This window comes from Nuphar pumila, chromosome 3 (assembly GCF_984573655.1).
Source record: "Nuphar pumila chromosome 3, dmNupPumi1.hap1.1, whole genome shotgun sequence".
NCBI classification, from domain to species: domain Eukaryota; kingdom Viridiplantae; phylum Streptophyta; class Magnoliopsida; order Nymphaeales; family Nymphaeaceae; genus Nuphar; species Nuphar pumila.
The window spans coordinates 34,715,975-34,742,488 of record NC_143251.1 but is presented as its reverse complement, the minus strand read 5'-3'; the positions used below and the strand labels follow the sequence as shown (position 1 = coordinate 34,742,488).

Sequence of the window (26,514 nt, the reverse complement as noted above, 5' to 3'; positions counted from 1 at the left end):
AGACCCGGTTCTTTGGACAATGAGCATATCCATGCATAAACCTATATATAAAATGATCTAGAGGGAGGCCCCTCCTAAAATCCCCGTATTCATATTACTGTACATAAAGAGAGACCCTGAGTGGTTTGCGGTGCTCTCTCTCTCTCTCTCTCTGCCCTTTTCTATCTCTTAGCAATCACAACTGCACAAGCAGCTCCTAACAAAAAGCAAAAACACACACTTCGATTTGGTCGTTCGGTGCCCCCTCCTTCCTTCCCTGCATTGACCGGCGCAGCAGCATGCCGCCTAAGAGGAAGTCAGCCGGCACCACCCCGAGATCCACCAGAGCCTCCACCAGATCCTCCCCCCGACTGCAACCAACGCCACCGTCCGCCGCACCGGCGGAGGAAGAATCCCCCAAGATCCTTCCTCCCTCCGAGGAGAGTGAGGACAACCAGAACCAACAGCCGCCACCAACACCGCCAGTATCGGCGGCTCCGGTCGAGCAAGCAGCCGAAGCGCAGCAGCAGCCTAAGCACTCTGAAGATGCCCCCCAGGCCCTAACCCAAGATGGTGGATCTCTCTCTCTCTCTCTCTCTCTCTCTCTTTCGCTGATGATCTTCTTCGTTTTCTGACAGGCGGGGGGGAGACGGAGCCGATGGAGGTGGATAAGCCCCAGTCGGAATCCGTCGAAGCTGCCCAAGATGTCGTTATTGAAACTGTGCTTATAGAAACAAGGACGGAGATTTTGATTGAAGGAAATGAGGCTGGTGATTGCCGGGAAAGCGTAAATCAGGAGGTAAACCTTGCGGAAGAAAGAGGACAAGGAAAAGGAAGGATTGGAGAAGAATCAGAGCAAGTGGAAGGACAAGGAATAGGAGAGAATGGGGAAGTTGAAGCGCGAGGAGGAGATGGGAATGGGGAAGAAGAGATTCAATCCGAAAGTGAGAATCGAGAAGAAGAGGTTCAAAGCGAAGGTGGGAATGGGGAAATAGAGGTTCAAGAAGAAGGTGGGAACGAAGAAGCAGAGGTTCAAGGAGAAGGTGAGAATGGAGAAATAGAGAATAAAGAAGAAAGTGGGAATGAAGAAATAGAGGTTCAAGAAGAAGATGGGAATGAAGAGGCAGAGGTTCAAGGAGAAGGTGGGAATGAAGAAATAGAGGTTCAAGAAGAAGATGAGAATGAAGAAGCAGAGGTTCAAGAAGAAGGTGGGAATGAAGAAATAGAGGTTCTAGAAGAAGATGTGAATGAATCAGCAGAGGTTCACGGAGAAGGTGGGAATGAAGAACCAGATGTTCAAGGTGAAGGTGGGAATGAAGAAATAGAGGTTCAAGAAGAAGATGGGAGTGAAGAAGCAGAGGTTCAAGGAGAAGGTGGAAATGAAGAAATAGAGGTTCAAGAAGAAGATGGGAATGAAGCAGCAGAGGTTCAAGGAGAAGGTGGGAATGAAGAACCAGAGGTTCAAGGTGAAGGTGGAGATGAAGAGGTTCAAAGGGAAGCTGGAAATGGAGAAGTAGAGGCTCAAGGAGAAGGTGGAACTGGAGAAGGAGGAGGAGTGGAAGCAGGTGATGGTGAGGCAGGAGGAGAAGAAGGGGAAGAGGAAGAGGAAGAGGAAGAGGTGAGAGAGGTTGGTGAAGTCCCAGTGCCGATTGAGGAGAGGAAGAAGCAGAAAGAGTATGAAATATTTATCGGAGGACTCGACAAGGATGTGGTTGAGGATGACTTGAGGAAGGTGTTTTCTGATGTCGGGGAGGTGGTCGAGGTCCGGTTGGTGAAGAAATCTGAGTCCCAAAAGAACAAGGGGTTTGCTTTCCTGAGGTTTGCTACTGTCGAGCAAGCCAAAAGGGCAGCAAATGAACTCAAGTCACCTAAGGTTTCTCTTTCCTTCATTCTGTGTTTTATGCTATGCGATATGTTGCATTTGGTTTCAGAGTATTGGTTAACTTTTATGTTGTTCTTTGCTTTCAAATTCCCATTTCTGTTCCTCTTCATTAAGTGCATTAGTATGACATTTTCTGTTGTATCTTGCTCATATCATTTTGGATTTAGGTTTTCTGGGATCATCATGAAAATTTCTCAATTCTTTAGGGACCATGTTACCTGAATTGCTACCCTTTTTCTTTTCTTCCACGAGCACAAATGGCGGTGGTTGACCTTTAGCTTTGATGTCCACTCAATGAATAACTTTAAATCACTTAGTTATGTTATTCTTAGTTTTAAGAAGGAAAAGGAAAAAAATGCATGTTAAATTGGTGGTTGCTAAGATTTTCCTATTGTTCACCTACAGCTGGGGACAAAGATTGCCTAGGCCTCATCTATCACTTTTGCCAACCGCCTCTAATTTTAAGCACACGGTTAAGATTTGGTGTCAGTTCTTTTTTTCAGTTATTTGTTGCTAGTTTGCAATCTTATAATTAAGTGAGATTATCATGTGTACTTATTACTTAAGTTACTTTGTCTTGAACACACACACACACACACACACACCTGCACATATTTATACTCTCTAAAAAGGAGACAACAAGAAAAATGCACGTTAAAAAGGAAGGCTATCTGAAATAAGAAAAAGGGCGGTTATTTAGTCTTTCCCTAGTCCACTCCTATAATTATATATCAGGATCGCCTAGGCCTTGTTTATCAGTGTTACAATTATGGTTCTGGTTCGAGGAACAAGGTTGGTAGGGAATGCTGCTATCAACTACTGATTTGTCGTATTCTTCTTTTTTTGTCATGGTTTTGTTTGTTTTCTAATTTGTTTGCTGATTACTGGTGTTCTTCTTGTCCATGTAGTATCTCATGTACTTATTTGACATCATGTCTATCAGTCCTGATTTGTTTAAAGCTCTAGGGTCTGCTTGGTTGCACATATCAACCATAATTGGATGAAGCCCATTTTAGAGTTATTTTTTTTATTTAGAAAAGAGATGAAAAAGGATATCGTTGAATAAACAAAAAAAATATGCTGAGGAGTCACTGGTTACAGACATAATTTAGAAGGCCCATAAAGATTTGGGCCAATCTGTTGCACATTAGAATCAGGCCACCTCATAGAGACACAAAGAACCAGGTCTGATTGAAGATGCCTGTGAATAGCAATAAGTTTGGAGCATTTCCCATTGAAGATCCTACTATTTCTTTCAGGCCAAATATACCACCCAGCTGTCGTCAGCCACCATTTCCAAATCAATCTTCATCTTCTGCTTTTCATGAGGGATTAGGGATGCAGTCTCTAATGCAAGGCTCAACCAGAATCCTAACCTGCAAGTCTGTCCACACTAACTTGAACAGTCACTGGAAGAAACTTCAATACCAAAAAGATGAGTTGAAGACTCCTCGGCCTCATAAAGTAAGCTGTATCTTGAGCTGGCCTTGACAAGTTTGGCTCCAGACTGATCTGGTTACACAAGTCCCATCTAGTACTAGTGAAACTTGCTTGGAAAATACCCCTTAAATCTACCAGGATTCATGTCTGAATGAGGAAAAACTTATCATATTCTGATCAGAAAGCGAGATTGGACTTAGATGCTACAAATTCAGAACTGATCTGTTTTGGGTCCAAACACAAAGAATGGATATTGAAGAAAGAAGAGATGTTGAAGAAGAAGAAATAAAAGAGGGGGAAGACAAAGGGGATTAAATAGAAGTTGGGATTAAGAAGGGGAATATGATCACCTGCACTTAATCTTATTGGAGAAGACCACCGGCTCTAATATCGTGGTTAATCGTGAGGTGGAAGAGAGATAAAATCAATGAGAAGTCAACCCCTAATCAATCTTCAATATGAGTGGCAGCACATGCATAATCTTATTTATATTAAACCCTGATTAGAGTTAAACAAATAGGCCATAATAATGTTAAATATTTCGAACATGTAATTAGTGAATGTGTTTTAACTTAATTTAGAAAAACCCCTTATTTGTGAACTATATCTATTCTAACAATGTCCTTACACCCTTACTTAGAACGGTGCTGCTGAATAGAAATAATAGGCATTTGCTAGAAGTGTCTCGAGTCTTAGTTTTTGAGATGAATTTTCCTAAAGGATTTTGGTCAGAAGTTATACTTGCTGCAGCTTATCTAATTAATAGATGCCATCAGATGTTCTTGAATGGAAGTCTTTGTCGTGAACCCTTAATCATTGATTCCATGTCACACCTAGAGTTTTTTGACCTATCTGTTAGGTACATTTACCTAGTTCTTTACTTAGTTCACAAAGAGACAAACTTAGCCCTAGAGCTAGATGATATATCTTCATAGGCTAGTCACCAGTTTAAAAGAAATATGAGTATTCTGGTCCTATATCAAAGAGGAAGGTTGTTTTTGTAGAGGAAACATTATTTGAGAGTATCTCATTATCATGGTGATGAGAGTGAGAGAGATCTATTTGATGTGAAGAGTTCATCTACTTTTTGTTTGCCTAGAGTTTCTTTGGATAGTCTAATGAGTTTTACCATACACCATCTAGTGATTCTAAGCCTATGGTTGCAATGATATACTTGAGAAGAGAGCAAAATATTTTCATGCATTCTATGTCCATGCTCGAAGAGACATTGAATTCAAGTGTCTGGCATACTACTACTTCTATAAAGTGCTTCAAAGTTTGTTAAGTCCCTTCACAACTTTGATCTTCCTATTAGCTATTTGTCAAGATAGAAAAGTTTTCCCCACACATCTTGTTTGTAGCTTTGTTTCTTGCATAGATTATCAAAGACTTATCAACTCTTTGTAGCCAATTGTGGCTCTATCTTTATTCCGAAGCATGTAGAAGACACCATGCTAGTACCATGATGGAGGGCCACAATGAGTGAGATGAAGGCACTAGAAAAAGCCAAAATGGGGATTTTAATATTGTAGGGTGACAATGAGTCTACACTTTGGAGTTCAAGTTGGATGGTTCCATAGAAAGACACAAGGAAAGATAAGTTGCGAAAAGGCATATACAAACCTGTGGTATAGACTACCAAGGCACTTTTGCTTGCTTTATTGCTCACAAGAAGAGGAATATGGCTCCCAGTTCTGAGTTGCAATCAAGACATCTGGTGTGCAAGCTAAAAGAAAGGCTATATACGGACGAAGCAAACTTTATGGGCTTGTTTTGAAAGGTTCAGTCAAGCAATTGTAGAGTTTGGGTTCAAAATATGTGCCTTTGACCATACACTTTTTGTGAAGAAGGAATACAATCACTTTATATGTAATAAATGATATGATATCATTGTCATTGGAGATGAAAAGGAAGACATTGCAAAACTAAGGGTGTATTTGAATGGCAGTAAAAAATAACCACCAGAGGTAAACATTATCATGAAGAAAAGTCGCTGGGGTACCCCAACAACTTTTTCTCCTCAAAAACCATGGAGAAACCCCCTTGCAATGCAAAAAAGTGAGTATTTTTCACTGTGTTTGAATGCATACATGGTGCTCACCACTTTTTGGTGTTTTTTATCCCCAATGACTTTTTTTATTGACATTCAGACACACCCTAAAGAATTATTCGCATCAAGTATTTGGTGTAAAAGACTTTGGATTGTTGAGGTATTTTCTTGGGTTTTAGATGTTGAGATTAAAGTTACCGGAAGCTTCTTAGGTAGGTGGGAAACACGCTTCCTAGAAACTTGTTTTCAAAGCACGATACTCCTCGCTTCTGAAACTCCATGAGAATCTCGATTTCCCCATGGTTATGTGCTATCCACACACATTGTCCATGCTTCCTATTTGCTTTTCTCACGTTTCTTTTCATATTTTCCATGTGCTTCTTCTTACGCTTCCACTCTCTTCCCATGTGCTTTCACTAAATTGGTAACCATCATTGCTAGATTTTAACAAAAATTTAATTCTTTTATTGAAAAATCATGAAATATAAGAATAATCAATTTCATTTTAGTTTTTATTTGTTTCTTGTTTCGATTTGTATTCAGTTCTCATATTGCTTCCTTTTTTATTCCTGTTTCGCTTTCAAATTGATACTTCGGTTCTCGCTTCCCATGAATTTTAAAATGCCTCGCTTCTTGCTTCTGCTTCTCGTATCATTTCCTGCATCCGCTTCTTAGTTTGGCAACCTTGGTTGAGATCCTTCAAGGGCATTATAATATCTCAACTAGGGGTGAGCATCGGGCCTGCCCGACCCAACCTGCCACAGGCCGGGCTGACCTGGGCCAGCCCGAGGCCCAACTCAGAAAGAGAAGAGAGAGAGAGAGAGGGAGAGAGAGAGGTATGCACCTGAATGGTGGGGCCCTCCTCTCCTGCTCCCTTCTGCTTCTCTTCCTTTTCCACCTTCTCCTCCATCTCCTCCTCTGTTGCATCCACGTTGGGTCTCTCTCTCTCTCTCGTTCTCTTCTTTTCTCCTTTTTCTCTCTCCTTTTTTCCATTTTTTATTTTTTATAGTTTTACAACACCTGGCGCAAGCAATCAACCAGGTGTTAACTGGGTCAGACTCAGGTCTGATCCATATCTGATTGACCTGGATTTATTTAGACTCAAATCCAATTCAGACTTGGGTCAAAGCAACCCAGATCTGAATCAGACTTGAACCTATTTTGATCCAAGTTAGACTCAGTCTTTTGTCAAAGCAATCCTAGGTCTGAATTGAACCTGAGTCTGATGGGTTTGCTTTGACTTAGTCTGATTTAGACCCGAGTCAAAGTAAACCCAGGTATGAATCAGTTTGAGTATACAAATCTAGGTCTGTCCAAGATTTTGTATATATATCAGTGTTATTAAAAGCGCGCCTCGCCTCACGGTGAGGGCATTTGTGCCTTGAGGCGCAGGTATAAAGCGCAAATGCCCCAAGGCGTGCGCCTCATACGCCTTGAGGTGCACGCCTCAGGGCGAGGCACCCCTCAAAAAAATTAGGTTTTAAATAACAGGGCCACCGACCCTAATGTTATATTTTCTGAGAAACACGCAGTTGGGGACCCTTTTATTTTTTGAAAAAAACGGAGAGCCAAAGAGATGAGTTCGGGGGCCAAAAATTCATTTGGGTGTATTAGGGTTTGTTGCTGGAGAGAAAGGAGGAGACAAGTTCGTTCATTTGAAACACACAGTTTGTACATTTTGGGTAAGTTTCACTTTTTCCCCATTCTTGTTCTCAGTTTGTATTTTCTGTTTCTTCTTCGACTTATCTTTCTATCTTTTGGACAAAGCATTGGTTCACAAAATAGGTTTTTCATCTTTGATTTACAAAGGATGAATGAACTACAACCCTCTGTCCAAAATCTCCTATACAGATTGTGGTCTGCCGGTCATCTTTTTAGGTTTCTTTAAGGTGTGGGATAAATACCCTACTTCTTTTGAGTGTTGATTATGAGACTTTGTTACTGCAGCTTCCTCTTAGGTTTTAACATTAATTATTTTTTGTTTGATTTATTCTAGTTTATTAGCTTAAATTACTTAAATTAGGATTTGTTTTCTTTTGATTTACTACGGCGGACCTTTGGTCCAGACCATTTTGTCAAGGGTGCTTCTCATAACAAAAAAAAACTTAGTGGGTCTACTGGCTGGTCATCATCCTAAATCAATTCTTAATGGTTTTTATCTCTTAGTAGTCAGTTGAGCATGTTATTGTGGTGACAGAAAAAAAGATTTAAAACTTGCCCGTCATTGAATTGATTTGGCAAGCCATGCATAACTTGCTACATTCAGTTGAGGAAGAAAAAAAATCAAAAGATATTTTTTATTTATTTATAATTTTAGATATTTTTTATAGCCCTTTTTAAGTTTCCAAAAAAAATTTTTGAGGCTTATGCCTCGCCTCAGATTTTGGTGGAGTGCTTCGCTAGGCCTCAACGCTTTTCACAACACTGATATATATATACACCCTCCCGCACCCCTACACCCAAGTTTTTTGAAAGTGTCGCATTGTCGCTCTCGCAATCGCACTTGTACCTGCATGTATTTGTGATAGAATAAAAGTCATCTTCGGTATTAAACATCATCTCAATGATTTCCTTTGTTTTTTGTTTATTGCATCGTTCAATGGCTTGAGAGTTGAGACGATGATGTGTCATCTTTATCTTCTGAATCAGGTACCATCTCTGGCAAATGCTTTCTGTCAAATGCTGCATGTACTCGTGTTTTTCTTTTATCATCTTCTATAAGACTAGTAAGAGGTTCAACATGAATATCAGTAAGAATGCGATGTGCACATAATTTCACGGTGGAGTTGCTATGCCCCACAACATGACATTTAAATCTATACAATTCTTCATGCATTACAAAACCACAAAAGTTACACATCAATATTGTTTTCAAACACATATTCAAGTCAATTGGTGTACAATATTTTAATGTAGGATCTTTTGAGAGGCATCCTCCAAGACCTTCACCCTCCATCGACTTCCTAGAGCACAGATTACTAAATCTAATCACTACAAAGATGTAAAACAATACTCAGTAACAAACTTAGAGACAAATTTTGAGTTCTAAGGGCACAAAAAATGAGATTAAGGGCAAACAAAAACTAAAAGTAAAGTAATATCTTCTAAAAACATAAAAAGAAAAAGAAATGAGCTTACCCTTCAACTTCAATCATAAACAAATGAAATAAAGAAGTTTTTTTGCCTTAACCCACTTCCTTGAGTAGAAAAATGGTTAAAATACACTCTTGCTTGAGCAAACTGCAAAAACCCTCTTCCTTGTACATGAATTGGCCTCCAAATCATACTCACGACTCGTAGGGCGCGTGAATACCCCTCTAATGGCCTCTACACAGATGAGGTGGTAGACTCTCAATATGTATTTCTTTTTTTAAAGTGCACCGAAGGTGTATCGTACAATATAGTACGATACATGGCTATATCGTATGATACAGATATAATACACACTCGTATCATGATACAATTGTGTATCATATCGTTATTTCCCATAGTAACGATACATACTATACTGGATCGTAATACAATACAAACAACCTTGGTCCAAACTACTTATAAATGGTAAGATGACAAGGTAAGGAAAGATTCCATCTAGCTGCACCAAGGAACACCGGTGCTTTTTGCTTTTAAACATTTTATGGGAAGTTCATTGTGATATGAAAAGGTTTTTAATATCAATCATTGTACTTCAAAAACAAAAAAAATGATATGTTTTCACCCAATGACCCGATTTTTTCAACTTTAGTGATAAATTCATGTTGACTTTGGAGGATCCGTCATTGCTTACAATCCGATGTTCTCTAACCACTGTAATTGGCAATGAAATTAGGATTGAATGTTAAATATTTATTTTGGCTTAGATAAATATATGAAGATATATTGTGAGAAATATTACAACCCTTCATATTCTTATGAGAAGCATTACAATTTTTAATCGAAAAGTTGATAAACTATTTTACCAATGTGTTTTTATTTAACATTTTATGAGAAGTTAATTCTGTTATGAAAGGGTTTTTTAATATGAGATTATTCGTACACAATATTTAACCAAGTGAAGTTTGTGCGAAGTCAAAGGATAGGATAATGGAAAAATATATTTTCATAAGCAGCCTTTGTAGGTCCAAGAAACTTGTTTGTTGTGTTTAAAGAAGCGGATGAGACTAGGATTAGATTATAGAATGAAAGATATTTGACTAGGGGAACAAATGAAACTAACTGAAAAAGACAACTTTTGTGGGGATAGAGATAAAATAAGGTTAGCACCATAGGGAGGAAGCTGAAATTACCTAAGATGATGGAGGATTATTAAAACATGTTTTATCACCACTCAAACTTCTGTCATGTTAATCTGCAAGTTTTGAAAATAAAGATGAAGTTTCATTGATCATAAAGTAGGCTGTGCTTGTGTTCCTTTTGGGGATTGTCCTCTTTTTATCTTCCTCTTATTGTTGTACTTATTTTTAACCCTTCAAGTAGTTCCTTCATTTTAATCTAATAAAGGCTTGCATTCGTTTAAAAAAATATAAAGAATTAAGAAAAAAATAGAAAGATAGTTTTTTAGTAATGGGATATATCTAAATGAAGCTGCATCATCATCATCTCGATTGGTTTTACAAGTCCTATTTCTCTATTTCTTCTATATAGAGTTACAACCTCTTTTTATAACCCCCTGTCATGAAATAGCACGAATCCCGATGCACTCTAAAAAGATCTCCAAGTGTTGAAACATAATGCATTTGAACAAGACCATAACAACAAAGGTGAAGTACATTGAATATGAATGAATATCTTCATTAATAAAGAACACAAATAAAATACAAAAATAAAATTACATAAATTCCTCACTACGTAATTCTCAAAACACATGAAATACCTAATACTACTCATCACTCTCTCAAGTTACAAAAGGATTCACCCACCCATATATATAAGCAAAAGAGTAGAAGAGGGAGAGATTAAAGGAGGAGAGAGAGGCTTTCTAGCTGATGGAAGCTAGTCCAACGACCGTTGGACTAGCCTCCAACAGCTAGACATAGTCAACCAAGGTTGACTAAGGCCCAATCCTAGACAACCAAGGTTAACCAAATATACAATATATATCATTATATATTATATATATATAAATATATATTATAAATATATACATACTGTAAATAATATATATGAGGATATTTATTATATATATTAATATATGTACATATGTATATACATATAAGAGTACATTCATCGTGCCTCACTATAAGTTTGTAATTACAATAAGAAAAAACCCATTACTTAACAAATTCTTCATCACATTCTTTCATTTGGTGCTTCTTTAAAAGGGGGCAATCATATGTTCCAATATACAAAGAATATTTAGGATCTTCAATATCATCATTTCTTAAGAAAAACCTGAAAAATAGAGCAAAACAAGAGCAATCTAATAAGAAATAGTTCTACATACGTATATATATTATGGAGAGAGGATGGCCAACCATGCAAAAATACAATATATAGGAAATGTTAATAAGACAATTTACCATTTTTTAGAAAAAATCATTAATTTTTAGAAAAAATCATTAGTTTTTAGATAACATAATTTTTTTTCAAAGGTAGATTTATAAATTATTAATGACCTTGAAGAAATAACTCACAAAAGAGTTCAAATTCCAAAACATTTTTATACAGCGGAAGATACAAGAAATGATTTCCATTTAATTAATAGAAGTCAAATCCACAAAGATAAATTACATTTTTGGAAGCAATATCAGTCATGCAACTAAAAAGGTTACGTATGGACCAATTTTAAGAGATAACAATAAAAATCTTTCAAAAGCACATGCTTAGAAATAGGTGAAAATACAAAAAAGATATCTCACACAAATACAATAGGAGTGCACAAGCACTAGTTTTACCAAAAAGTAATACAAAGTGAGAATAATCTCAAGAGCAAAGAGATGCACACAATAGCCACTATGGGTGAAATGCTTAGAAAAGCATGTAATAAAGTATGCAAAATTAAAAAACAAAGTGCAAAAGCATATACAAGTCCAAGTGTGGACAATACAAAGGCACAATGCAAACACAAAAGTGCATAAGCACAAATCCACTATGGACAATATGAAGAGCAACAAAGGGTAATACATGTAAGTAAAAAAAAAAATATATATATATATATGTTTAGGAAAAGCATAAACTTATGCAAATTATGCAAGACAATCAATCATGAAATAACTCAGGCAACTATAGCATAATGAAAGAAACATGAAAATATTTCAACTATTTCTCATAAAAGAGCAAATGAGTTTAAAAAAATTACGAAGAGATTAAAAAATCTCATAAATCATAATGAATGAATTTTGCAAATTAAAACACTAGTTTGACCATCACACACAATCACCTCACTAGACCTCAAATCCTTAAAAATCAAGTTTATCAACGACTAGAACAAGAGTATAAGCATAATGCTACCAAAGGGCTAAAGACACACATGAAGGTGTGTATAAACCATGGTTGCCAGTTGAGGAAGTAGGAGCGGGAAGCGAGGCACTTTCAAAATTTTAGGAAGCGGGAAGCGTGGGGTCACTTAGGTGCGAATCGGGAATCGTCTTGGAAGCGACCTAGGAAGCGACCTAGGAAGCGAGGGGAAAGTAAGGAGGAAGCGAAAAAAATAAATAAAAAATACAAAAAAATTGAAAAATGGGGGAAGCGTGGGGGAAACGAGATGGGAAGCGCACTTCCCATTAAAGGTAAGCATGCTTCCCATTTAAAAATGGCGCTTCCCGCGTGTTTCGGAAGCACGACGTTTCACGCTTCCGAAGTGCGCTTCGGCTTCCCCGCCTACCTAGACGCTTCCGGTAACTGTGGTATAAACATCTCTTGTCTATATTTAATGACACTCAAAATATGTGTATCAATGACTAGAACAAGAGCATAATCATAATGCCGACAATGAGCTAAAAACATACATGAAGGTGTGAATAAACATATCTTGTCTACATATAATGATATTAAAAAAACAAGTGTATCGACGACTAGATCAAGAGTATAATCACAATGCCAACGATAGGCTAAACGCATACACACGAAGGTGTGGACAAATATATCTTGTCTACGTATAATGACCTTTAGATAAGAGACATAGCAAGGAGAAGACCCTCGAGGTAAGAAAGCTTGTAATGAAAACATACTAATGTTACAATAAAAATATCAATTTTAACAATCTTTCGAAACACCGTGGTTTTAAAAAAAGATAAACAGAATTATATGCATCCATAATAATAACAATGACAAAAAACAAATGAGTGATACAACACACTCAGAGATCCAGAAATCAGACAACCGTCAATTAGAGCCAAACCATAAGTTGACAATCTAAACTGACATAAAATGATGTGCACACAACTCACCCCAACAAACATCTCTAATTCAAGAATAACAAGGCCAAGAAAAATGATGCATCGTATAAAATTTTGTGATGGACAAAACCAATGGCATAAGAAGACAATAAATACTCACAAAAATCAATTTTTAAATAGGTGAGTTCATATCAAATAACCGATTTGAAAAAATAAGTTTCAAATCAAATTCAATAAAGGTAAATGAAAACCTTAGCATCTATGTCACATGGGTGCGTGTGCGACACGAGTGCGGCGTAATTTTAAAATTTTTGGACACGAGGACCCGCTATACAACAACAACAACAACTACGCCTTCATCCCAAAACAATTGGTGTCGGTGATATGAACCAAAAAAGAAAATCATTCTGGGTCTTCCACAAGAATCCTTCTCCTCCAATCATTTCTATCCAATGCCATGTCCTAGGTGAGGCTCAAAGCATTCATATCCTTTCCTATCACCTCCATCCATGTCTTCCTAGGTCTACACCGACCTCTTTTAACTAATATATTTTCCCATTTCTCCATCCTTCTAACTAGAGCATCATTGGGCCTTCGCCGAATATGTCCAAACCACCGTAAATGATTCTCTCATCTTATTTTCAATGGGTGCAACGCCCACCTTCTTTCGTATCTCCTCCTTCCGAATCTTATCTTTTATTGTATTTCCACACATCCATCTCAACATACGCATCTCAGCTACACTTATTTTTTGAATATGATGTCTCTTGGCAGCCCAACATTCTGTACCATATAGTAAAGCGGGCCTAATAGTCGTCCTATAAAACTTTCCCTTCAACCGCAATGGCATTCTACGATCGCACAACACTCCAGTTGCACTTTTCCATTTCATCCACCCAACCTTTATCCTATGATTTACATCTCCATCAATTTCTCCATACTTTTGAATGATAGATCCCAAATATTTAAAACAATCATGCACCGGTATTTCTTGCTCACCATGCTTCACTACACTCCCATCACTACTTCGTTGCTTACTAAATTGACATTTCATATATTCTGTCTTACTCTTACTCAACTTAAAACCTCTTGCTTCTAATGTCTGTCTCCATAATTCTAACTTAGCATTAACCACAGCTCTAGACTCATCAATCAAAACAATATCATCAGCAAACAACATACACCGCAGCACATTTTCTTAAATTGATCTCGTACGCTCATCCATCACTATAGCAAATAGGAAAGGGCTTAATGCAGATCCTTGATGTAACCCAACCGTTATAGGAAAACTGGTTGTCACCCCTCCACAAGTGCGGACATTGGTTACTACTCCTTCGTACATATCTTTAATTATACTAATGTACTTGAGAGAAACACCTTTCTTCATCATTGTGCATCAGAGAACATCCCTAGGTACTCTATCGTATGCCTTCTCCAAATCAATAAAAACCATATGCAAATCTTTGTTCCTCTCTCTATATCTCTCAATAAGTTGTCTAAAAAGATGTATAGCTTCCATAGTTGATCTTCCAGGCATAAAACCAAATTGATTTTCCTATATCATGACAACCTTCCTCAACCTAGACTCAATCACCCTCTCCCAAAGTTTCATAGTATGACTCATGCGTTTTATACCACGATAGTTTGTGCAATCCTGTATATCACCCTTATTCTTATATAGAGGCACCAAATTACTCTTCCTCCACTCATTAGGCATCTTATTTGTCCGCCAAATCTTGTTAAAAAGATTTGTCAACCATTCTAAACCTTTCTTTCCCAAGCACTTCCAAGCCTCGATAGGTATACCATCTGAGCCAACTGCCCTTCTTGATTTCATTTTCGTCAAAGCCTCTGTAATTTCTTTCTTTTGAATCTTGTGCATAAAGTCACGATTCATCTCATGAAAAGGAATGAGGAAGTCTCCAAGATCCTGAACATGACTTTCATTAAATAGCTTATCAAAATAATCTTTCCATCTCTCCTTAATCTCCTCATCTTTGACTAAAACCCTTTGCGTTTCATCTTTGATACATCTAACCATACCCAGATTCCTTGATTTCTTATCTCTCATCTTTGCAAGCCTATAAATATCCTACTCGCCCTCTTTGGTATCCAACTTGTCATAAACCTCCTTATATACCTTCCCTCGCGTTCCGAACTACTTTTTTAGCTTTCTTCTTTGCTATCATATATTTCTCCAAATTCTCATTATCACGACTCTTACTTAGATTTCTATAACACTCTCTTTTAACCTTAATAGCTAATTTGATATCTTCGTTCCACCACGATGTATCCTTACCTAGCGGTGCACCGCCTTTAGACTCACCCAATACCTCCTTAGCCACCTTTCTCATGCCACCCGCTATCTTATTCCACATTGATTCTGAATCCTCCTCGAGACACCAATCAGCTTCCTTAACTACCTGCTCTACAAACATTTCTTGTTTAGCTCTTTTCAGTGTCCACCACTTAATTCTAGGATCTATCCGATGTCTATCCCTTTTGCAGCATTGTCTAATTCTAAGATCTAAAATTAAGACTTTATGTTGTGTAGCTACACTTTCTCCTGGTATAACCTTACAATCGATGCAACAACCCCTATCTCTCTTTCTAAGTAGGAAAAAATCTATCTGACTCGTATTAACCCCACTTTTAAATGTTACTAGGTGAGACTCCCTCTTCTTAAACCAAGTGTTTGCTAAGATCATATCATAGGACAAACCAAAATCTAAAATCCTTTCTCCACTTTTGTTTTTTTCTCCTATACCATAGCCTCCATGGATACTCTCAAATGCATCTCTACTAATGCCCATTAAGGTCACCGCCGATGAAAAGCCTTTCTCCATAAGATATCCCTTGTACTACTCCATCTAAACCTACTTGAGGTGCATAAACACTAATAATATTAATAATATCCGTACCTAATACTAATTTAATAAGTAAAATCCTATCACCCTTTCTACAGACCTCAACTACATTATCTATAAACTCACGACTCATAACAATCCCTACTCCATTCCTATTCCTATTTATTCCTGTATACCAAATCTTATATCCCCAAGGTTGTGTCACTTTTGCTTTCTCACCTACCCATTTGGTCTCTTGTAGACATACAATATCAATCTTTCTCCTACGCATAACATCTACTAACTCTACCAACTTACCAAGTGGCTAACCTAATTTTATGGTCTTGGACTAACTTCTTTACCCCCACCCGTCCAACAAAGTGAGGGAACCGTTGCCTATTTGACACCACACCCGGGCGTCGGTGTGACGCGTCGCTTCTGAGCGACGACCTAGCAACCCTTGCTCATTTATCACTGCCTCCGGGCCTATAGAGTACAGCGCGTCGCTCAGTAGGGAACGCCCCAACGAAATTCTCATATTGGTTCATATTCATAAGGTATGACTAAGTTTTTATGCTGGCTATCACAGGCCTACCACAACCCTCCTCCTTTATCCGGGCTTGGGACCGACAGTGTATAACTAAACAGTTATACACAGGACCTGCTATATATATATATATATATATATATATATATATATATATATATATATATTTAAAAAAACTGCACAGTCTGCACTGTGACTGTGCACACACACGGTCACTGTGCACAACACACAGTCACTGTGCACAGCACGGTCTCTTTATATATATATATATTTTAAAACATATAAAAATTCATTTTTTTTTTGTTTTTTCACCTTAAAAATGAACGAATATAGACTCGGTGAACGTTGACCGAGTTCAAAACGAGGACGGACTCGGCCCCAATTCGTTGACCGAGTCCGACTCATCGTTGACCGAGTCCAGACCGTGTCTTAAGCAGCACCCGTGTCGGGGCGTGTCGACTCGGGTGCGGCGCCTCCCTAGCCGAATCCGTGTGACTTAGCTTAGTATGAATATAGTGCAATCATATGCACAACAATATATCAATTGATGCAATTATATGCAATACATGATTTCTCATGACCATTTTTAACAAATTTGAACAAGCAAACAATCAACAAGAATCATACCCAAATTTAAGCAACCAACATAGAGAAGATGAAAATTTTGGATTACCTTTCATAAATTCGCCAATCAAGGAACACGTGCACTAAGGCACAAAGATCCAATAAAGAGACAAGAATAATAGTTTTAAGAAGCTTAATCTAAATCATAAATCTACTATGAGACAATGAAGGCACATATGTAGATATTCATGAAGATCTTTCACATAAATGTTTAATACATAATTTTCTCTAATCACGAACTCACATATGTCATACAAGAAATTTTGCGACAAGTATAAAATCCCTAAAAATCATAAAATATCAAAGAAAGAAATATCCAAGTCAATAAATCATCAGTGGGCAAAAACACATAAAGTCACTAAAGACTCAACAACAAGGATTTTTTAAAAATAAGTTTTAACATGAAAGGAAATAAGGTTTTTCGAAGATGTTCACCAAATCAACAAAGTGGACACTCAAAGAGTTCCACCAAAGCACCAAAAGAACATGCACAAGCCACACGAAGGGCTCACACACCAAATCCACCCAAGATGGTTAACATAACAATAAAAATAATATTTTATTGATGATAGAATAATGTAAGAAGCATATGATACATGATATAAGTATTTGCTAAGAGATGATCATAAAGGCCTCTAGGGATACATGAAAACCACTAAGAGTGCATACTAAAAGGGCACAATAAATTAATTTATAATTAACAAGTATGCAACAAATCAAGAGCCTTCAATCAAGAACAAAAGTGTCCACCAAAGCTCTAAATGGACAAACACGACAAGTGTTGAAGGACACATCAACAAAGGCCACAAAAAGGCATACACAAATAGGCTAAAAAAATATTTTATTTATTCATCAAAGTGCAAGAAACATGAAGAACATGTAATCATAATTTTAAAATCCTTAAGAAATCATAGTACATAATTTTTAACATGCTTTGACAAAACAAAAGTGCTAGCATACTCAAAATATACTTCGAATCAACATGCTCACACAAGAGCCAACAAAACAATAATATATTTAAAAAGAGATTTAAAAGAAAACTTTAATTTCAATTAATTTGAAAAACATGTTCAATTTTTCAACATAAAATACTTTAGAAGAACAAACATCAACAAAAAATCAAGACCAAGATGCCAAGCTCTGACACCATCTCATGAAATAGCGTGGATCTGGATGCACTCCAAAAAGAGCTCCAAGTGTTGAAACATAATGCATTTGAACAAGACTATAACAACAAAGGTGAAGCACATTGAATATGAATGACTATCTTCATTAATAAAGAACACAAATAAAATACAAAAAAGGAATTACATAAATTCCTTACTACATAACTCTCAAAACACACGTCAAATACCTAATACTACCCATCGTTCTCTCCAGCTACAAAAGGACTCACCCACCCATATATATAAGCGAAAGAGTAGAAGAGAGAGATTAAAGGAGAGAGAGGCTTTCATCGCGTCCATTGGCATCTATCCAGTTGGGTGTTAGGCAGCTACTACCCACTATATATATTATATAAACTCTCTAATGGAGAACTAATATTTTTTTATTTTTTTAGTATCTGACTCTCCAGATGTGATCTACAGACTACATGTTTAGTTTAGTAGAGAGTGGCCCTTGGGTCTTGTTTTTCGAGATGTACAGGTTCTCCAGGGATTGGAAAATCAATGGCCTACAGTGTACCAAAATGTCAACCCTCAAAAAATGGTATTTTTATGTCAGAAAAATACGATCCAACGAAATTGGCTTGTGTAATAGGTTCATGACTAGTTGCTGTTTGAAACTTTATCCACCATTGTCCTCTGCTTGCTATTATTCGACTTTACCATGTGATCTGTAAAAAATGGACAATATGGGCATATTTACTTATTACTTTGTAAAACTTGAAGTGTCTTTGACTTGTTTAATAGTTGTGCAGCATTGTCATTTTACCAGTTTGATTATTCATGGTGCTCTTTTTTAAGCGATATATAAATTTTGCAGATTAACGGTAAAGTTTGTGGGGTAACAAGAAACAATGACAATGAAACCCTGTACCTGCGCAACATATGCAAAACATGGACCAGTGCTGATGTAGGTTTTCTTCTCTCTGCATTTGCTTTTGCTATTTTACTATCTGATTCATCTCTGCTGGGACACGTGTATGTGTCAAGCTGTTTTCTTTTTAATTTTGTTCCACCTGCAGATGAGACATGCATTGCATTTTCTTATGAACACATGATTTGCACTGTTTGAAACTCTTCTTTTTCTGCAGCTAGTGGAAAAACTCAAGTTCTATGACATCGAGAACCTTGTGGATGCTCATTTGATTGATGACCCTGATAATAAGGGAAAAAATAGAGGCTATGCATTTTTGGAGTTCATCACTCATATGGATGCTGTGTCTGCATGTACTAAATTACAGAAAAGGGGGGTTGTTTTTGGAACTGATTCCGCTGCTGAAGTTGCTTTTGCAAAATCTGCTGTTCAGCCAGATGAAGAAGTTATGGCTCAGGTATCGCTTCTATTGTTAATTACGTTGTTTTGAGGTGTTCCTTGCTAGTAAGTTTGGTCATATTCTGTACATGGAGCTGCAGATTATCCAACAAATTGTTATTGGTTTCCGCTGTATTGGGTTGAAGCTGCCATGGTCATACATCTCCGATGCAACTCATTTTGGCATGCTAAGATGAGTTCATGTTGCAGGTGAAATCTGTGTTCTTGGATGGTTTGTCTGCTAGCTGGGATGAGGAGCATGTTAAGGAGCAGCTAAAGAAGTATGGTGAAATTGAAAAGGTTGAACTTGCTCGTGATATGCCTACTGCCAAGCGTAAGGATTTTGCCTTTGTTTGTTTTACAACTAGAGATGCAGCATTAGCTTGTATAGATGGGGTCAACAAGGATGGTATCAGTAGTGACGATGAAAAGGTAGGTTGATTATGATTTATCCGTTGATTGTACCATTGAATGTGTTTCTTACACATATTTGGTTGTTGGCAGGTGATGGTAAAGGCCTCTCTGCGGAAACCCTTGCAAAACCGAAAACCATCAGCAAGGGGTGGACGGAGGGGATTTAGCAGAAGTCATGAGGGACCAAGAAGAAGCTATGCACCGGTAAGGTCAGCTGGGTATGGTGGACGTGGCAACTACTACACGGGAGAGAGAGGATTCAGGAAAGAGTTGCCTCCCTCTTCTGGGAGGCCTGGTGCATGGCATGGGCGTGATTTTGAGAGACGGGCACCATGTACTTTTTCTTTTCTTGTCAGAACTTTCTTGCTTCTGTTTATCTACCTTCACAGATGACATAGGTTACAGTATCTTATCTGCCCATGTGTGTACTGAAACTGTGACTGCAGCATACCCCTACGGTAGTAGATCAAGAGCCAGATATGTGGAAGGCAATGTCCCTGAAAGGTATATGTCAGGTCATCGTGAAGAATATCCAGCTTCATATTCTGGTTTTTCTTCTCAGAGGCAATACTCTGAAGATGCATATGGTCCTCAGTACCAGCTCTACGAGGCTAGCATGCCAATGGGGCATGAACATCATTCTCTGTCAGGATCTAAGCGACCTTATTCTAACGTTGTAAGTTTGGTGAAGTTGCATATTGGCGTACTGTATGCATTCACGATGAACTGCTTAAACTACTTGTTTTGTTCAGGGTGAAGAGATGTTATATGCAAGGCATAATAAGAGCCGGGCAGATTTAGGGATGGAAACTGTTCAACCTCAAGGGAGTTTATCATATGGCTCATATTCCAGGTGTGCTCTTGTTCCTGTGCTACTGTGGGTCCTCCTTTTTAATTTTTTTTGAAAACTGCTACTGTCAGTCATAGCATAAATTAAATGTTCAATTCAGTCATCCTCTCATTTGTGGAACAAGAAGTTCTAATCATGAGTTATTTGAAAAATTTTCAGCTTTTCTTTGCCAATAATTTTCTTCATGCAGCCATCTTTACTATTTATAAATCTATTAAAAACTTGTCAGGGTTGTTCCTGAAGACGGTCGTAGTAATGAAAGTGCAAGCCAGAGTTTTGGAAGTCATTACTTGACTGGAAATGGGAGTTCCAGATCATACTACTGAAGTGGAAGGTAAGTTGCGGGGGCTACCTTTTCCCTTATATTTTCTCATCTATTTTTTCAGTAGTTCAAGATCATACTGAAGTGTGAGGTTATTTGGGGATGCTTATTTTCCCCTGATTTTTTTCATCTATTTTTTTACTTTTATTTTCAATAAATAGATACAACAAAAAATGGTTAGTTATGTTGGTCAACATCTTTTGGAAGATTATTCATATGGATAATATTGGCCATTGTTATCTTGCTCAAGGAGATGCAACAATTGTAGAGATGTGTATTTACCGGGGAATCTTATCATTTTGATTAAATAGCATTATCTACAGAGATTCGTTGGGGAATTTCGTTGGGGCGTTCCTTACTGAGCGACGCGCTGTGCTCTATAGGTCCAGAGGCAGTGATAAATGGGCAAGGGTTGCTAGGTCGTCGCCCAGAAGCGACGCGTCACACCGACGCTCGGGTGTGGTGTCAAATAGGCAAGGGTTCCTTCACTTTGTTGGACGGGTGGAGGGTAAAGAAGATAGTTCAAGACCATAAAATTGGGTTAGCCACTTGGAACATAAGGTCTTTAACTGGTAAGTTGGTAGAGTCAGTAGATGTTATGTGTAGGAGAAAGATGAATATTTTATGTCTATAAGAGACCAAATGGGTAGGTGAAAAAGCAAAAGTAATAGAACCTTGGGGATATAAGATTTGATATACAGGAATAAATAGGAATAAGAATGGAGTAGGGATTGTTATTAGTCGTGAGTTTATAAATAATGTAGTTGAGGTCCGTAGGAAGGGTGATAGGATTTTACTTATTAAATTAATATTAGGTACGGATATTATTAATATTATTAGTGTTTATGCACCTCAAGTAGGTTTAGATGATTCCATTAAGCATCAATTTTGGGAAGATTTAGATGGAGTAGTATAAGGGATATCTTATGGAGAAAAGCTTTTCATCGGCGGTGACCTTAATGGGCATGTAGGCATTAGTAGAGATGGATTTAAGAGTATCCATGGAGGCTATGGTATAGGAGAAAGAAACAAAAGTGGAGAAAGGATTTTAGATTTTGGTTTGTCCTATGATATGATCTTAGCAAACACTTGGTTAAGGAAGAGGAAGTCTCACCTAGTAACATTTAAAAGTGGGGTTAATACGAGTCAGATAGATTTTTTCCTACTTATAAAGAGAGATAGGGGTTGTTGCATCGATTGTAAGGTTATACCAGAAGAAAGTGTAGCTACACACCATAGAGTTTTAATTTTAGATCTTAGAATTAGAAAATGCCGCAAAAGGGATGGACATAGGATAGATCCTAGAATTAAGTGGTGAGTACTGAAAGTAGCTAAAAAGGGAATGTTTGTAGAGCAAGTAGTTAAGGAAGCTGATTAGTGTCTCGAGGAGGATTCAGAATCAATATGGAATAAGATAGCAGGTAGCATGAGAAATGTGGCTAAGGAGGTATTGGGTGAGTCTAAAGGTGGTGCACCGTTAGGTAAGGATACATCATGGTGGAACGAGGATGTCAAATTAGCTATTAAGGTTAAAAGAGAGTGTTATAGAAATCTAAGAGTCGCGATAATGAGAATTTGGAGAAGTATATGATAACAAAGAAGGAAGCTAAAAAAGTAGTTCGAAATGTGAGGGATAAGGTATATAAGGAGGTTTATGACAAGTTGGATACCAAAGAGGGCGAGAAGGATATTTATAGGCTTGCAAAGATGAGAGATAGAAAATCGAGGGATCTGGGTATGGTTAGATGTATCAAAGATGAAACACAAAGGGTTTTAGTCAAATATAAGGAGATTAATGAGTGATTGAAAGATTATTTTGATAAGCTATTTAATGGAAGTTATGCTCAGGATCTTGGAGACTTCTCCATTCCTTTTCATGAGATGAATCTTGACTTCATGCGCAAGATTCAAAAGAAAGAAATTGCAGAGGCTTTGAAGAAAATGAAATCAAGAAGGGCAGTTGGCCCAGATGGTATACCTATCGAGGCTTGAAAATGTTTGGGTGAGAAAGGTTTAGAATGGTTGACAAATCTTTTTAACAAGATTTGACGGACAAATAAGATACCTAATGAGTGGAGGAAGCGTAATTTGGTGCCTCTATATAAGAATAAGGGTGATATACAAGATTGCACAAACTATCGTGGTATAAAACTCATGAGTCATACTACGAAACTTTAGGAGGGGGTGATTGAGTATAGGTTGAGTAAGGTTGTCATGATATCGGAGAATCAATTTGGTTTTATGCCTGGAAGATCAACTATGGAAGCTATACATCTTTTTAGACAACTTATTGAGAGATATAAAGAGAGGAACAAAGATTTGCATATGGTTTTTATTGATTTGGAGAAGGCATACGATAGAGTACCTAGGGATGTTCTCTGGTGGACAATGATGAAGAAAGGTGTTTCTCTCAAGTACATTAGTATAATTAAATATATGTACGAAGGAGTAGTAACCAATGTCCACACTTCTGGAGGGGTGACAACCAATTTTACTATAACGCATTAAGCCCTTTCCTATTTGCTATAGTGATGGATGAGCGTACGAGATCAATTTAAGAAAATGTGCCGCGGTGTATGTTGTTTGCTGATGATATTGTTTTGATTGATGAGTCTAGAGCTGGGGTTAATGCTAAGTTAGAATTATGAAAACAGACATTGGAAGCAAGAGGTTTTAAGTTGAATAAGACAGAATATATGGAATGTCGTTTAGTAAGCAACGAAGTAGTGATGGGAGTGTAGTGAAGCTTGGTGAGTAAGAAATACCGGTTGATGATTGTTTCAAATATTTGGGATCTATCATTCAAAAGTATGGAGAAATTGATGGAGATGTAAATCATAGGATAAAGGTTGGGTGGATGAAATGAAAAAGTGCAACTGGAGTGTTGTGCGATCGTAGAATGCCATTGCGGTTGAAGGAAAAGTTTTATAGGATGACAATTAGGCCCGTTTTACTATATGATACGGAATGCTGGGTTGCCAAGAGACATCATATTCAAAAAATGAGTGTAGCTGAGATGCGTATGCTTAAATGGATGTGTGGAAATACAATAAAAGATAAGATTCAAAACGAGGAGATACGTAAGAAGATAGGCGTTGCATCCATTGAAAATAAGATGAGAGAATCGTTTACGGGGGTTTGGACATATTCGGCGAAGTTCTAATGTTGCTCCAGTTAGAAGGATGGAGAAATGAATAAATATATTAGTTAAAAGAGGTCGGGGTAGGCCTAATAAGACTTGGATGGAGATGATAGGAAAGGATATGAATGCTTTGAACCTCACCGAGGATATGACATTGGATAAAAATGATTAGAGGAGAAGGATTCATGTGGAAGACCCAAAATGATTTTCTTTTTTGGTTTAATAGATCTTCAATACATTCTCTAGAACTGAGAAGACTTCATCAAAAGCTCAAATCAATAGTCGAGTGTTGGTTGAATACAGTAGAAATTCGTTGGAAAAGACACCACTTACTCCCACGAACTATGTGACATAGGTACAGATAGAATATGAATGTGGGTACGGGTGCATAGATTATGACAGGAATTTCTAAAAGTATATGTACGGGAGTATGACTATATGTATATATGCATGTATGTTATTATGAGAAAAAAAAATTATGTGCATGTACCTATGCATGTGTGCGTGTGTGAACCACTATATGAAAATGGATAAAAAAAGCCCTTCATACACCTTAAAATGGATGGAACAGTTAATGGATTTGGTCCGGACCTGGTCATATCCAAAATTGTTCTGATCCATACCCTGTGAAGTACCAGTACCACTGTGGGCACCTGTGGACGCAGGTTCAACACCCTTCTTGAAGTACTCATATTGCAGAGGCCACAAGTTATTAGGAGCTATTTTATCTTCTGCTAGTTGCCATTGTTATGAGCAGAAACAATAGCTTGAGTTCTCTATTCTGTTTTTATCTGAGTTGTGTATGGAGCTTCCATATTATTTGTTTTTCCCTCCAAGTTGTGTATGCAGCTTCCATATTATTTATTTTTCCCTCCAAGTTGTTTATGAAGCTTGCATGTATCAGGATTTCAAATTGATCATCTTTTGTTTATTTGGGCTAGGACATTTGCTCGTGGTGCGTAGTATAGTTCATTTTGGTGATGGCAATCTCGATTGCAGCCATAAACATTGTGCTGAGGCGGGAATCTTGAGCATCAAGTTCGTATATTGGGGAAGCCGTAATGTGGTTTATAAAAGGGGTCGGTCGTCCATTTTAGTCCATGCTAATGGTTTATCACATAGCTTGAGTACATTTTACTGTTCTCATATTCTACTCTCTCTCGGTCTCTCTCTTCCTTTTGCCTTTTAACTTATTTATATCAGATATTGGTGGCTAGGATCAATTTTGATCCGTCAGGATATAAGTAGTTGACCCCAGCCCTTTTTAGATATGTTGCAACTTTGAGTTATATATTGTGTTGTATAGCTCTCTCTCTCTCTCTCTCTCTCTCTCTCTCTCTCTCTCTCTCTCTCTCGTCCAAATGAAATGCGCAAAAAGAAAAATTGACGATTTTGAAATTCTTCTGTGAAATGGCATCAAATTAATAGCTATTACATACTATGTAAATAAATGTCCAAATTTTTGGAAGTAGAAAGAAAACTGCATAGAACTCAAAGTTTAATTTTGGGAAAATTCTATTTTGTTGCTAACCTTTTGCCTCTAATTCCAAATACATGTTTCTGAAATTCTAAATATGGGCCAAACTTTTTCTAAAAAGAATCAGGCAGGGGCATCAGGCCAACAACCATTAAATGCAGGCCCTTGTTTGACCCTTTCAGGAAAAGTTTGGCCCATATTTGTTTTTTTAGAAATGTGAGGCTCATATTTGAAATTAGGGTTAAAAGGTTGTCCCATAAATGAAATTTTCTTTTAATGTATTTTGCCTTATTTTCAACATATTTTAATGTGATTTTCAAGAGACTCACCATGGAATTAATAGTGTCCAAAGCTAAATAATAGCATTGGAAATTTGTGTTTTTAAATATAAAATTTTATAATGTGGATGTTTTTGGTAAGTGTATAATGTGAATATATTCATCTTTGGGGTGTATTTATATTATAATTATTATTATGGACAATAAATAAATTTCTGTTTCATAATTGTTTATAAATAATTAATTGAATCCGATTGTGATTGCTTGCGATAAACCGTTCAAAACCTAAACGTGTCGTGAATCTTGTGATCGATCTGACAGTATAAGAGCAAAAGTCCATCACATGAAATCCATTTTTAGCCAATATATAAGGCGTGCTATGATAACGACCCACTTTCATTTCCTGTTACCAGCAAATTCTATCTGTACCTGTGGATATTTTCTTTGCAGCTGTAGACTGCAGTAGCTCATTTGCAAACACTACAAACTCCAAATTTTTAACTGATCCAAGGGTTGACCTTTATAATATGAACTAGTGTCAATAGTTGAGCTACAAAAGCTTCAATAAAGAAGAAATAGACCAACTGCTAACTAATGTTAAACTCAATTTCAATGCAGAATCTATGAAGACGAGAACTTTTGAGCAAAGATGTAATATCTTCTAACCTCAACTCCTCTAAACATGGGCAGGCCATCAGCTCTTCCAAGAATTGTTGGGGCTGAATGCTTTCATTTCCAAGCATATATAACAAAATTTCAAGTTTATGATGTGAAATAGAGAAAGTTGATAATGTTAACAAACTATATATAACAAAATTTCAGGTTTAATTGTTTAAACTTCAACAAAAAGT

General features: G+C 37.2%; 1 protein-coding gene across 1 annotated transcript; it reads left to right on the top strand.

Moving 5' to 3' along the window:
• Positions 1-91: 91 nt before the first annotated feature.
• LOC149842552 (uncharacterized) lies at positions 92-25,227 on the top strand. Its single transcript, XM_089999275.1, has 10 exons — positions 92-552; positions 618-1,852; positions 18,689-18,778; positions 18,960-19,199; positions 19,391-19,612; positions 19,685-19,928; positions 20,041-20,270; positions 20,347-20,447; positions 20,674-20,778; positions 24,850-25,227. Exons 1-9 carry the CDS (start codon positions 279-281, stop codon positions 20,768-20,770), a joined length of 2,733 nt encoding a protein of 910 aa, XP_089855401.1. The 5' UTR covers positions 92-278; the 3' UTR covers positions 20,771-20,778; positions 24,850-25,227.
• The last annotated feature ends 1,287 nt before the right edge of the window (positions 25,228-26,514 follow it).